Genomic DNA, 15,385 nt, shown 5'->3' on the forward strand with positions numbered 1-15,385 from the left:
AGACATGGGAAACCGCTATAGTGATCCTGGGACCACTGAAGGATTATGGGACATTATAGTGTTTTTTCATTGGGGTGTTGATATATTTAATGGTTTTAAGCAACACGTCTAGTACTTTCTATTTAAATGGGCATCGATGGGGAGTTTCACAGACAACAGGCCGCCCTGCTGCCCTCTCACAAGCACTTTTATATATATTTTGTAAATTTTTATATCTTTTTTAAAAAACTCAAATTTGTATGACTCGTGCTGAATCTGCAGCAGCCATTCAAATTCTGTCTGATGTGTTATATTTTCAAGCTGTACATAATATGAATGAGTTTATGTTTGGAAAATAAAAATATTTAGTTTCACTAAAAGGTTTCCACTCTTCCTCTTCCCTGCTGGTTGTCGTCTGCCTGTCTGGCCTCCATTCACATTCATGATCACATTCACATGCAGCCACATGCAGCTGCCGGCCTCCTCTTAATCTTTCACCTCTGTATTGACACTCATAGGAAATTGTGGAGCAGAGCAAATAATTTACCTAATGACTTATAACACTTGTTACACTGAGGGCACACGGTCACTGACAAAGCTGCTCGCGGAGGTTTATTGACAGTGGGAAGGAGACTACACGGCCACATACAGAGAAACATGGAGTCCATTCACATGGAGCCAGTGGGCCCCTCATGTGTTTACATCAGGCTTAGACCGGGCCAAACGTTGGTAATCAGGGCCAATACCTAATGCACTGTTTGCCGTCTGAGTGGGGGGTCTTGTCATTCACTAATATGCTGCTGATGGGGGCAAACGCGCTGCCCTGCCAAAGACAAGCAGCTGTCTGTCTGGGAGGGAAGTGGATTCCCAACATGCACCTCCAACAGCACCAGGAGGTATGAGGACAGAGGAATCACAGGTGGGGCCGCAAACAAAACGGGAATGTCAATACGGTATTGACATACTGGTCAGTTACTTTCACTACACATATGGGAACATTCAACCCCCATGTCAGTATTATACTTACACCACATTAAATCAGAGTAGCAGTGATTGTATCCGCCTCCGATTACCATGCATCACCATCACCATCATCACTGGTGTAATGGTGGTCATGGAAGGATGAACTTTTACTGGGTCAGCAAAAGACAAACACTGCACTACACAGCACTTCAAGCATATTAGCACACATTGAGGGATGAACACGTGAATATGTCCTTTGAGGATATAGAGCAGACCGTCAGACACTGTGCAAGGAGACTATTGGACGAAGTCACCAAGAGACTTGAAACAGCGTTCAGAGGCCGACACTGGAGAGGCCAAAACAACAGCATGGGCTTTATAGGAGAGTAATATGAGGGCTTACTGGTGCTTCTATGAATTTGCTAACATACCCTAAAAGACAATGTTTTACCATTTTTACCATGTTTTACCATTTAGCCTGTGTTTGAAATGTTTTTATCAGGCTGCAGATATTTGTTTTGTTATAACCTCCAGATAAGGGTGTGGTTTCTTTTCTTTTCTTTTAAATTTGTTCGGTGGGTTATAGACAAGGTTAAAAAGATGGTATTTTCTGTTCATTGTCCTCATTTGCTTTTAGTTTGCAGAACCCATCTTGAACTCATGGATCTAATCACAAAAACTTAAGCATAATAATTTAATAAGGGCAACTCTGTTACACTGCATTTGCTATTTTTATATTCGTTGTTTGTTGACTTATTAATTTGCTTTACTGATGTATTCTATTGAAGTGGGACTATTAAAGGATTATCCTACCTTATCTTAATTTTGATATATATTTTTTTATTGGTTCCAAGGAATTTGACAATCCACTCAACACTGTGAAGTCTGGTGGTGGCATCATGATGCAGAGGAGAAAAACAATGATGCAGTCTGAGATTTATTTTTCAGCCGGACAAAGAGCTGCAGTTTGAGCAGTTTAACAAAGAAGACTGGGGGAAAACTTAACCCGGTATGCCTGTGAATATTAACTGTCAACAAGTATGTATTTTATATCTGTAGTTTAGATCAGTTAATTCTCTGACATTCCACATTCTAAAAGAATAAAAGATGAACACAAACCACAAAGCCACCTTGTACCAGCTTGTTTAACTTTTAATCGAGTTGAGACAAATAAAAAAGAAAGTACAATCCCAATTGTTTTTCCAACACAAATATCAAAAACCATCAGATAGAAAAGACAACATATCTCGAAAAAGTCTCAAAGCTTTTGCAACTTTTGTTTCATAATAAAAGACCTGATATACAACCTGTAACATAAAGCGATAAAAATATAGTGTTCATTGTTTTATAGATTATACTGTAAACTCAAAAGCTCGCATTCTGCTAGATTTATGTGTCAAGTACGGTAACACAGGACGGGCACCAGCTGCCCACACATTTAAGTAGAATCGACAATTCATCACACAGCAGTAACTCTGGCAAACTAACACTTTCTTAATCACAAAACACGTATTACTCAAAGTCAATTAATTCATGAACATTCGTGCATGGTTGTAACAGTGACGTATTTACATGGTTATTAAATAACAAGGGCAGCTAAAAAATTTAAAACAACGGAGTCACGGCAACAACTTTGATCTGATCTACTATAATCGGCCATTTCCAAGCTCTGATGTTGCTCTAGTGCTGAAACAGAAACGGTATCCTCTGCCTGGGCAACATAAAGGGACACAGAGTTGTTATTGCTGGACCCACAGTCAACACCACAGACTCTATATAGAGAGCTTCAGAAACAATGAAACAGTTGAGAAAAAAAAAAATGTTTCTCTCTGCTTCGGTTTCCTCCGGCTGAAAAATGTTTTCATGAGCTGTTGGTTGTGTGGATGCAAACGCTGTGTAGCCCTTTAGGTTTGCTGGTGAGAATGAGCAACTTCACCTATTTCCAACCACTTTGTGCTGAACCGGCATCAGTAGAAATGTGTCGAGGAAACCGTTTTGATATAAATCATTAAATACTACATGCAAGAAAGAAAGAAAAAAAAAACAGGCAGTTTTTATTTCAGAAGTCTACCGCACTAAAAAAACCCATTGATAATCTAAGAAACATTTTATTCTAATAAGCAAATCTACCTAATTTTAATATAAATACAAATTAAGTGTTGCATTGAAAAAATGGCTTAGTTATATCCTTAAAATGGCGCAGCCAAAATACTTTTTTATGGACTCTGTGCATTAGAATAGTTGAGAAGACTGGAAGTGACGTATCAAAGACAGGACACTCTGCATACCTGACTAAGAAGGTGAAAACAGGGCTGATGCCTGTATTGTTTGAAGTAGCAAACCAGGCCATCGCCCATTCAAAGGTCTTTTACACACCTTTGAACTGAATCAAAAGTCATAAGCCAGCAAGAATGTTAAAAAGCCATCGAGTTGTTTATTGTAGGTCTATTGAGTTTAGGTTACAGGTTTGCTAGGGGGAACAAAAGACAAAAAAAGTCACTGTAATTAATCTTCACTTCAACTGTTCAACAGTGGACTCTATTGACATGTACAGTCTAACAATATAATCAGCTACCATGCTTCTCGTCAGAAGCTACGGCTCCTTTCAATTAATACCATTTCTTAAACATCTCATACAGACTATGGAAAACCAACAAAAATATTTACAATTTGTAATAAAAAAGCAAAAACAAAAAAACCACAGCACAGATAAAATGCACAACCCTGAAAAGAATCTTGCATCTGCCAGGAGGGAAATCTTTCTGATCTTACAGATTACTCTTTTAAAAGCATGTGAGTTAAAAGTGGTCAAAAACATGATTCAAATATACAACTAAAGGAAAAAAGACATAATTGAATGAGACCAAACCCATGTTGTACACGTGTATACAGATATCATATATAAAGCTCTGATTTACACTGCCTGGTCTCTCTGATGTGGAATGTTGTTGCTCCATATCTCTTCAGTCTTGGCAGTCAATGGGTGGGGTTTAGATGCATTAGAGTGGGATTGATGACAAGAATAAAATGAATGAGTAATTAAAATAAAAAAATCAGATAGCGGGGTGGAGGGATGCTCCGTGGCAAGAGGTGGATCTCTGTGTCGGCCACCAGTCCGTTAGAACAAGTGTCTTAGTAATACCCAGGCTGATACTGCTGGCTCCACGGCTTCTGGTTCCAAAACTGCACAGGGACACAAGATGCAAGGTTTAGCATGTGTGAAGGTTACTGCTGAACCTAGGGCAGGGATAAGACCGAGCGTTTCACATCCAACTTCATTTTGAAACTTTAGAGTAATCAAAGTCACAGTAGCTACGGTCAGACATGCACTGAACTGATAATCTCCTGTAATTGTCCTGGAGGGGGCTGTATTCAAGAACAAATTTCAGAGGGAGAGGTCCTTGACTTTCTCTGACAAAACAGACAAATGATGGTATTCACAGGCAATGCTGCAAGATGTAAGGACAAGCTCATTCCTTCACACAGTTTTAGTGAGTGTACAGTAGGAGTCATGGTGTATCTGACGATATTGCACACCTCTCTATTCTGCCCACTTGTGGCCAAACTACAAAAAGCAGGCTTAAAGAAACCTGAAGTTGTTCCATGATGCTATGAGAATACTTCTTAAGAGACCAGAGATGGTGTTGTGCAAGTGAAATAGATAACATTTTCCTGTCTGTCCCATAAAATCTCATGTATAAATGTATTCATGTTATACATAAATATTTATACAATTGTGCTCTTTTGGGCTAAAGAATTCATCTTCTTTCCGTTGTATTTTTTATGAATTCAGTCTGAATAATAAATGCCATGTTCTTCATCATCTAAATCCCTGCTACAAAAAACAGTGGGGGACAGAAGAGACAGAAATACTGACCCCTTGCTGCCAGCTCTGGTTGAAAGCTTGGGCCTTATCCATGCCATTTCTGTTTCCGCCAAAGTTTCCGCTGCCCCTGTTGTTTCCGAAGTTGCCGTTCTTGTTGCCAAAGTTGCCACGGTTACCACCTCTCGGCTGAAACTAGAGACAAGGAGGGAAAATTACTGCACTGAAATACATCGGTTTAAATGTGCCAATTTCTGTCCTTTAATTCAACACACAGTTCTTACTCAGATATTCTGAAAGCTAAAGACAAACTGAATAATCTGATGTAAAAGTATCATTATTAAACCCACCTGGTTGGGATGTCCCCTGTTTCCACCACGACTCATGCTGGCTCCACCGCCACCTCCTCTGTTCATGTTGCCTCTGTGCATTGGGCCGCCTCTGTTCATGTGTCCTCCTCTGGGTCCCATGTTGCCCCTCATTGGGGGCCCCCTGGGGGATCCACCCAGGCTGGGAAGGGGGCCGCCACCACCCCGGTTGAAGTTTCCACGGTTAGGGAATCCTCCCCTGAAGGCTTGGGGTGGCAGGAAGCCACGAGGTGGGCGGTTGAAGCCGCCACGAGGACCAGGAGCTGTAGACGGATAAGAACAGAACAAGTTAGGGTTCATGCTTCTTCAAAAACGAAGCCTACTCAAAGAGAACATACATTTTGAACAATTTAGATCCCTAAATCTCCATCTTACCTCCTCTAAAGTTGCCTCTGTTCTGGAAGCTTCCACGGCCACCACCTCTCTGTCCAGGTCCACCACCACCGCGGCCAAACTGGTTCTTGCCTCCTCGGCCACCGCCGCGAAGACCGCCACCTCTCTTTGGTGTTGTGCTTCCCTGATTGGGTTTTTTCTCAGCAGGCAGGGCAGTCTTGCTTTCCTCTTTGTATTGTTCCAGGAGCTTGGCAGACTCCTCCTTCTGCATCTCAGCATAGACAATGTCACTGAAGCTCTCCCCCTCCTCAGGCAGAGAGAAGAAGCCTGTAACAGAAGGAAAAGAAGCAACATTTTAGAGGTTTGAACAATGCATTTAAATATAAGTACATGTACCGTTTATACCCAGAGTAATGGTTTATACCTTTCATTTTGAGGACGGCATGCTCAGGCACTTCTTTGCCGTCACTCTCCACCTTCTTCTGGACTCTCTCCTTGTAGTCGTCGTCAGAGGGGCAGACCACTACAGCTTTACGCTGGAAGCCTGCAAACAGACACATCTTCCTCTTCTGGCCCGGGGCAGACAAGTTGGTCTGGAAAGTGATAAAAGATACTTAATTATACTGTGACTTATAATGTCTTTAGAAAAAGCAGTGATCTGTTCTTCAAAAACTACTTACATGATCCAGGATGTAGTTTCTCTTCTTGCGGGCAGCAATCTCAATGAACTTTCCCAAGAAAAGTGGCGCTCGCTGGGAAATGGCGGTCAGCTTTGTAATGTCCTTTGACTGGCGTTTCAGGCTGTTAATCTGGATTAAATGAAAGAGGGTATATTACACCGTTTTTGGGACAGATACTTAAAGACATACCATATGGCAATTCTGTCACAGAGCCATTATTAGTACTGACCATCATCTTGTCCACAATGGTGTCACTGCCAAGGATGTAGTATTTGCCAGGGTGCTCCTGTACATGGCTCTTCACCCATGTGGTCTTCCCCGAGCCTGGCAGACCAACCATTACTACGATCTATAGAAAGAAAGTGACCAAATATGTCAAGACTCATAATGTAGATACATCATCTTTGCCTGATTAAGAACCCCAACAACAGTAATGTTCTGAATCTACACTCACCTCGCAGTCTGCCTTGGTCTGTGGACCCTTAAGTCCCCGGACCCGCTCACTGACATCCATCTGTTGCAGGAAGGTGAAGCCCTGGGGCTGGGGGAAGTAAGGAGTCTCCATCTGACCAAAGTTGAACTCCACGGCACAGTTGTGGCAGATGACGTGGGGGAAAAGGGCCTGGTCGTTCAGTGTGTCCTTGTTGAACTGGAAAGCCAAGACGGGCTCCCCACCGTTCTTAGAGAAGGACAGCACCACCTCCTCACCTTCGAAGTCCTACACAGAAAACAATATGGAAGGTTGTTCTTTGTTTGATAAAAACAGGTAATGAAAAAATTATGACTAACTGAATTTTATTTTTATCAGTATATGATAAGAGTAATAACTTACAATAAGGCAGCAGATGACATCACTCTCCTCATAAGTTTCTCCAAAGTCCTCAGTCACACAATTGGTGGTCTTCTTGGCTTTCCCAGAGTAGGCGTAGGAATGCAGCTCCTCACCTAAACATTAAAGAGGAATGAATAAATTAATTGAGAAATACATTATATTACATACATGATATTTCTGTATTAAGACCCCAAGTATCAGTTTCTGGAGCGCGAGTCATCTTGCTGGCAATAGGCCAGGACTGGAGCCATTTTACACTCACATGTATTGCTGCTTAAAGACCACTAGAGGGACCTCTTGGGGCAGAGTGCCTTTCACAGAGGATCATGGCAGTGCAGTTTTTAGTGCCAATAATTGGATGACCTTCATGCAAATACAATCATCCAGTATAGAGTGTTTCGTCTACATTTTGATAAAAAAAAATTCTAAGACATCTAATTGATGCAATGATCAAAACTATAAATAATACTGTACAGTATCTTGAGTCCTGCCATATTCAGACTGTATAAATAATAGCAACTGGGTGTAACATGATAAACATTAAAGCCATCTTCTGTTTGGATTGACCAAGTGTAAATAATTCTGGCAATGAAATAAACCTTACCCCACACCAAGGTTAAATGAAAAGTTACTGTTCCTTCAGTCACCTGTGACTGAATACCTGGAAGACGTATCCAGTAGTAAATGTTTAAGTAAAGAAACTCACCCAGGAGCAGGGTGCCAGTAGACAGGGACCAGCCAACCTGCACATCATGGATCTCCATGTTCTTACTGGAAATGTGCTTCACGGGGATTTTCTCTGTAATCTGATGACATGATGTAAAACACACAACCAAAATGTATAATGACTCAGGTCATCTAGACAAATGGGAGCATTTGTTTAAAGATTTCAGGTGCAACTTGTTAACAGTTTCAGTTCCACATGCACCTATAAACACTGAGGGTAAGGTATTTTCGAGAGCAGAATGTCAGAATGTTACTGTACCTTCATCTCAAAGCAGGCTTTGCCCTTGTTCACACCATAGGTAGCCTTGCCTCCAGACCAGAGGTAAGCAAAACTCTCCATTGTGAGAGATGAGGCGCTGTAACGGTCCCGTGACACCTTAAAGTGCAGGTCGCAGTTGTCTAGTGCACAGGAAAAAATAAAACACAACTCCGTCAACCACCTGTATCTAGTGAGAGTAAATAAAATTTAATGTGGTCGCATCTTTTTACTGTCATCTAAGTTTCAGCAAACATCATTTTGGACCTTGGAATAGATTCACTTACAGGTATCCAGACAGACTTTAGTGTCATCAAACTCCTCATCTTCCTCCTCCAGAGGCGGCACAGGAGACTTAAATGAGGCCCTGAAAAGAGAATCCAACCATTAAATTAGAGGATTCATATGTCAAAGTGGCTGCATGGAACATTAGAGATTTCTTGGGTATCACTTCCTGAAAAATATTGGGGGAAAGAAATGGAGACTAGGGGGAAACATAAAATAGAAAACAGTAAAATGAGCCTCCAAATTATTTGCATAGTCAGCTGTAATGTGGGCCATGGCAGACAACACTTACCTTGCAGAATCCAGTGAAATCTAAAATATGAGAGATACATAGAAGAAAACACCTCCAAACTTCTGAATGGTGAAAGTGATAAAGGGGAAAGGACTGCTTAGATTTTTTGCCATCCTTGTGTTTATGGTTTCCAGGATTGCTGTGGGATAGTCACAGCAATACTGGGTGGAGATATATTTAACTTCCCACGTGTGATACTCCAAATGAAAAGGTCACAGCTAGCTCAAACTGACCTGTTTAAGTGTGTAACTATGCAGTGCAGGTTTTTCACCATGCTAAGAAGCTTGAAATGAGCAATAACTGTGTTCGGAGACCTACAGAAACTTTGTAGCTTCAGGTTACTTACCCCAACTTTAAAGTTTAACAAACTACAAAATAAGCATGTCAGTGACACACGAGTTGTTGCACCTCAAGCAATGATCTTACATTTGTTTAAGAAGGAAACATTTGAGTGAGTGGTGAACAAATGGCGTGCAGGGAGTTATAGTGGTTCTGGAAAATACATTGTCAGAGTAGGAGATCATGACGAGTGCAGCCTGTACATTTGCTGTGTGGGCCATGAACACCTATGTTGGTTCTACATAAGTAACATTTTTATTATGTTTTTTTATTTGTTTTGGGGGAGAGTTTTGGGGCAAGAAATCTGACAGAAGAGAAAACAGGGGGGAAGGTGACAATACTGTGTAGTCCTAGACGTTCCCCCAAAAATCCTCTTCCCGTTGTTTCTTACATTATGTCTAAAGCGCAATGGAAACAAAACACTGACCAATAAATTAGCACATGTATGCACACAATCAATCACCCATGCACACCATGCAAGAGGTCACCTGTGCAGGGGTAGAAAAGAGCTTTTCAAATACACACATCCGTTCTATCACACCATGATAAACAGACATGATACATGAGACAGAAATAGCATTTTGAAGTCATACAACCAGTGAGAAAAAAACAAAAAAAACGAACAAAAAAACTAAACAAAAGGACCATTGCGAGGTAAACGATGGACGGTCGATAGCGTGCTCCTCCATGGAAGTTCCAAACACTCTGGGATTTTAGCTACTTCCTTGTGTGCTACCTTGCAGCAGTGGACCCCTCCTCCCACACCTCTTGGCTAGTCCTCCCTCCCTGCCCAGCCTCCATTCAGAGGTGCACATCTGCTACTTTCCCTCAGGGTTCTCTTTGAGCATCTTTGATTCACCTTGAGGATACAATTGGCTTTCCAAAACAATAAGTGGCAGAAGGAACAGATGTGAAAATTCACAGAGACTTGATAGATGCACTTCTGCTACAGAATGCAGTCCATTATAGACACAATGTGAGTGGGTAAATGGTAAGGCTCTTTGTGTACTCAGGAATGACCCTCAAAACATGTGTGTGAACATAGGGCTGTTAATAAATAGTATAATAGTTAAAAATGAGGGTTTTCCTATTGCTAGTAGAATGTGCATTGGCACTTAAAGCCAATACAGTTCAACAAAGCTATGGATGGCGCTTCAGGGATGCTGAAGGCCATTTTTGCTCTGTCCCATCCTTACCAGCTGTATTTGTTCTCTTCAATAAATTCAAAGTAGCCCCTTCCATGTTCCTCCCGGCGTCTCTTAACACCCTTCTTATTCTTCTGATCAGCATTCGTGTCTTTGTCCGCATCCCCTTTGAAAATAGAACAAAGATATAGAATGAGGTGTTCCTTTTTGAGAGAGAGAGGTCGGACTGGCAGTGGGGTTCTGGCCCACAAAGCCCGTTCATTAGTTACATTGTGTCGACCACAATCAACAATATTAAAGATAATCAAGAGGTAAGACCTCAAATGTACACTTATACAATACAATCATATTTCATAAATTGTAACAGCACTAATGACCAGATGGTAATTTTAAGCTGGTCCAAATGAACAGTGGGAACAGTAGTTGCTGGGGATGGAAAAACAAGTCTCTGTAAAGTAAATGGACTTTAACCCTGTGTTAAAGGGCTAAGAATATACTATTTTATGTAAGTCTATTTCACTATGGTGGACATGTCTAATATCCGGGGCAGAAGCATCATGCACGGAATGTGGAAACCTAATTAGACCTAACCCCTCCTCCCCCATATACTACCTAGACTCCTAAAATGGCTGATCATTGTAGATTTATATTTTTTCTATACTGACCCAACAAGATGACATTCTAAAGAACAATCTAAACACGTGTTGGCTACACAAGCAGAGTCTGCCCTATCTCTCCGCACAGCGTCGGCTCAGCTAGTCCAAGTGTTCCCGGTTCTTCTGAGGTCAAACCCTCACAGACGTGTTCAGGTTAACACAATCATCGTGTGTAAGAATTTAAACGCTTTTGGGCTTTTAATTGCAATTTCGCCTTGGAGCGACGCAACTTGAGATCTTGGGATAATTGACATGGCCGATCTGGAGGCAGCGTAACGATACAATCACTGCACCGGTGTTTAATACGACACTGTCACGTTACGTTATTAGTAAATGAAGCGGGTGGTGAGGTTTGAAACCCACCTCCTCTCCTTCTGTCGCACCGAAACGTTAACAAACGTCATTATGGGAAGTGGGAACCATTGATCTAGCTAAGCGACTGACGTGCTAGCTAGCGCTGCACAACAGACACAAAGAAAATGACGTTAGCCGGCAAGCTAACACGCTAACCAAGCGAAACGAAAAAAAAACTGTCTGAGCTGCATAAACGTCTCTCACCAATTCCTTAAGTTCGTTATTCTTTTTAACGACGCGGGACGCTGATTAAATTATGCTAAACGTGTTTTATTAACGATTAAACGTTGCAAGGCTATTGGCCGCTAGCTAAACCGAAAGTAGCCGTTGCTAGCTAACCACTAGCGGTTTCGGCTAGCCCGGTGAGGTCACGCTAACGCTAGCTCAACATGGACGCTCTCCGTTGTATCGCATTCGAATCAGCCATCCCCAGCCGGCTCCCCCCCACCCCCCGCGGCAGCATTAGCACTAACGGAATAGCAGAAAAACCTCAAGCCAGCCTCAGTCCATCCAGACACAAGTTCAACCGTCGTTCCCGGCGACTCACCCTCTGCAGCCTGGTCCCCGGGCTCACCATCCTCGGTGTCGATTTTCTCCATGTCGTCCACATCTCCCTTGAGCATGGGATCCATCTCGTCGTCTTCGTCCGCCTCCTCTTCCCCTTCGCCCATTTCCTCGTCCTCAGCAGCGCGTTCAGCATCGCCCCCATTCTCCGGCTCCGGCTCTGCTTCTTGCTCTGCTTCTTCTTCCTCCTCCTCCTCCTCGTTGGCCTCCATGCTTTCTTCCACCGGGCCCTCGCCCTCTTCTTCCTCTCCCATGCACTCGGCGTCGGCGGCCTGACCCAGACCCTCGCTCGCCCCGGCCTCTTGGTCCAGCGGGGAGTCCCCGGCGAAGGCCTCGTCGTCCAGCGCGGCCTGCAGGCGGTCCATCAGGTCGGCCTTCAGCCCCTTGTCCGACAGATTGCGCTTCTTCAGCTCGTCCTTCAGCTCGTTGACTTTCAGCTTCTTGACGTTGATCGAGCTCATTGTGAAGATCTTTTAAATAAAACGAACAAACACGACGGAGAAATAAATTAGATGACTGCTAGAGCTCTACACTGCGCCAAATGGCAGTCGCTGTCCGAGCACTGTTTCCCCGGCGGTGGAGCTGAGCAGAGTGGGAGGTGTGGGGGAGGAGGTGACGTCCTCTACCGTAATTACCCAGAGTGCAGCGCAGCGTGGTTTATATAGCGTCACGCCATCTGTCACCCGCTGCCGAGGCGTTTATACGACCAGAAATAAAAGCATCGTGGGGGAGAGAGTGAACCAGAGAGGAGGAAAATGTCCAAAATCCATATATGTGTTTTCAAATATTTATTTCATTATACATGATGAAGGAATTGTTATAATCATTAGAAACTACCAAGACGGTACCCTTGCGTACCGTAATGCAAAGTATCATAAATCAGAGTTTGGTTTTATTGTCAAGTAGGGTTTATGTTTGTGCTGAGTATTAATATAAGAAATGTATATTTTCATGTATATATGAGCTTTAGATTATGTGAAATTGAGGGTTATTCACATGATGAAGGAAAAAAAAGATTAAAGAAAAAATCCTTTGATCCTTTATTAGTTCCACAATGGGAATTTGTAATATTGCAGCAGCAAGAGTCAAAACCAGGGATCGGTAAGTAATAATATGTAACATGCAATACTTAAGTGTAGGGGTATATTATTTAAGTGTAAGGAATATCGTAAAAATATGAATGGAATAAGAAACAGTTTATACTGTACAGTTTAAATTCAAGAACATTATGTGCAGTGTAAGAATATGTACAGTCAAAGTAGGATATAATGTACATATTTTAAACATATTGAAGATGTAATCTCTTTTTAGAAAACACATCATTTTGAATGATTGATGTTCATAAGGGCCACAAATTTCCAACAGCTCGCTCTTTTAACATAAATAACACAATGGTGTGATTCAGGGTAGCCTCACTAAACTTTTACTGTAACAAAAACGCACAGAGGAATATGAAATATGTCCCTTTTCTGTACATTTTGTACATTTGAACTGATATTACAACTATTTTTTAAATAGGGCTGGCTGCTGTTGAGTATGGCTACATGTTTATCTTGTTGTAAATATTGTTATTTTGTTGATTTGCTCTGTTACATGCAACATCTATTATACTCATGTCTATCCTGGGTAGAGGGATCCCTCACATGTGACTTTCTAGATTTTTCCCCTGTTAAGAGCTTTATTTGGGGAATTTTTCTTATTCTTGTTGAGTGTTACGGACAGAGGATGTCAGACCTTGCTAAGCCATAATTGTGATATGTGAATATGGGTTACACATATAAACTTTGAATGATTGAGTGATGTTGTTGCTTTGGCAAATAGGCCTAAATGTGGGTTTATTTCTATAGAAAACATGGATTTACTTTTATCGTCTCACACTGACAATGTCTGATGAATCCATAAATCTTCTCTGTTTGTAAGAGAAATAACACATTCATAACTTAATATTACAATAAATACAATTTTGTTGTGGAAAAGTATGATACATCCCAAAACAATGTCAGTAAATGAAAGCCACTAATAGTTCTCAAACATTACTTTTCGAAAACACGCATAAGCAGATTTCAACTGTTTCCCTTTAAAATAATTAAATTAAATCTACTTTACTCATGACAGTGTGCACCTCCTTCTACTTAGCTTGTGAAAACATCTTCTGTGTGTGAGACCTGGAGAAATTAAAGTTTCAGAATTTGTAGAGTTTGAATTAAACTTTAAGACTAAAAGCGGAGGATCTTGAAGTCTACAACATCCGTCTTGATCATTCTGTTTCAATATAGTTCTCCTGGGTTCCCCCAATGTAATAGGAGTGCAATACCAAAACGCTGCAGTGGCCCTTTTATCTATTTTAGAACTCAGCCTGTTCTTAATTTTAAAGTTTTATATCTGATATTTCCGTATTTTTGCATATTTTATTGAAAAAATAATATCTTGATAGGATTTTCTCTTCACATTTTCACAATTTCCCCTTTTTATCAAACATCCACCATTGCCAAATGGGCTCTGGTGTAACAATAGTAATAGTTTCATAGGTCACATTATATGAGCTGTATATCATCACTATGATGAAAGATTTTCACATGAAAACTTTCCACAACTGACAATTTTAATGTACAAGTACTGCACGATATGTTTTCAACATGCACTATTTTACCAGCTCTATTATCTATCTATCTATCTATCTATCTATCTATCTATCTATCTATCTATCTATCTATCTATCTATCTATCTATCTATCTATCTATCTATCTATCTATCTATCTATCTATCTATCTATCTATCTATCTATCTATCTATCTATCTATCTATCTATCTATCTATCTATCTATCTATCTATCTATCTATCTATCTATCTATCTATCTATCTATCTATCTATCTATCTATCTATCTATCTATCTATCTATCTATCTATCTATCTATCTATCTATCTATCTATCTATCTATCTATCTGTCTGTCTGTCTGTCTGTCTGTCTGTCTGTCTGTCTGTCTGTCTGTCTGTCTGTCTGTCTGTCTATCTATCTATCTATCTATCTATCTATCTATCTATCTATCTATCTATCTATCTATCTATCTATCTATCTATCTATCTATCTATCTATCTATCTATCTATCTATCTATCTATCTATCTATCTATCTATCTATCTATCTATCTATCTATCTATCTATCTATCTATCTATCTATCTATCTATCTATCTATCTATCTATCTATCTATCTATCTATCTATCTATCTACCCACCCATCCACCCATCCATCCATCTATCCATCAATCTAATATATATTAATATATCACTGGTCTTTTCTACTACTAATGTTATTACTCGTCCTTTGATTATTAACAATCTTATTACTCGTCTGGTTTTATACACTTATTAATAATCGTATTACTTCTCTAGTTTCATATATTCAATTCTGTATCATGAAAGGAAATAAATAATGAGTGAAAGTCGGTCGTCCAACCATGGAGCTCCCTCCTCCCTCCGGTTTGTCTGAGGACTTGCTCCTTACCGCCTCCCTGAGGAGGTCATAATAAAAAGACAAGTCTGTCCATGAAGTGTCCTCCAGTGCGCTCACTCCTCTATCTCTCTCTCCCTCTCTCCACTGTTCCACTGTCACCACTCCAGCTCTCTGAGACACAGCCTCCTCCAGCCTCTCGCTTTGACTTATTTTTGCATTTTAGCCCAACATGGCTGAAGTTCTTTCCCTTTGCATCCACGGAGCGCTGGGGAAATTAGATAAAAGCGCACCCTGCCTTTGTTCGGGACATCTTTTTAAATATTAACAAGTTGTC

At 40.9% G+C, this 15,385-nt stretch overlaps 1 protein-coding gene across 1 annotated transcript; it reads right to left on the reverse strand.

The window, feature by feature from the left end:
* Positions 1-3,352: 3,352 nt before the first annotated feature.
* Positions 3,353-12,172, reverse strand: hnrnpub (heterogeneous nuclear ribonucleoprotein Ub). Its single transcript, XM_061091006.1, has 14 exons — positions 11,579-12,172; positions 10,073-10,187; positions 8,248-8,327; positions 7,964-8,103; positions 7,685-7,784; positions 6,979-7,091; positions 6,601-6,864; positions 6,376-6,495; positions 6,147-6,275; positions 5,891-6,059; positions 5,509-5,793; positions 5,116-5,396; positions 4,820-4,960; positions 3,353-4,125 (listed from the first exon to the last, which is right to left on the reverse strand). The coding sequence occupies exons 1-14, from the start codon at positions 12,054-12,056 to the stop codon at positions 4,075-4,077; spliced, it is 2,466 nt and encodes an 821-aa protein (XP_060946989.1). The 5' UTR covers positions 12,057-12,172; the 3' UTR covers positions 3,353-4,074.
* Between the last annotated feature and the right edge of the window lie 3,213 nt (positions 12,173-15,385).

Source organism: Limanda limanda, chromosome 18 (genome assembly GCF_963576545.1).
Source record: "Limanda limanda chromosome 18, fLimLim1.1, whole genome shotgun sequence".
NCBI lineage: Eukaryota > Metazoa > Chordata > Actinopteri > Pleuronectiformes > Pleuronectidae > Limanda > Limanda limanda.

Excerpts from the sequence above, each read along its gene's own strand:
- hnrnpub (XM_061091006.1), bottom strand. The coding sequence starts at position 12,056 with ATGAGCTCGATCAACGTCAAGAAGCTGAAAGTCAACGAGCTGAAGGAC. Across the intron at positions 6,865-6,978 it reads ATGTCATCTGCTGCCTTATT|GACTTCGAAGGTGAGGAGGT; the intron begins GTAAGTTATTAC and ends TTTTCTGTGTAG. Across the intron at positions 5,794-5,890 it reads TGCCGTCCTCAAAATGAAAG|GCTTCTTCTCTCTGCCTGAG; the intron begins GTATAAACCATT and ends CTTCTGTTACAG.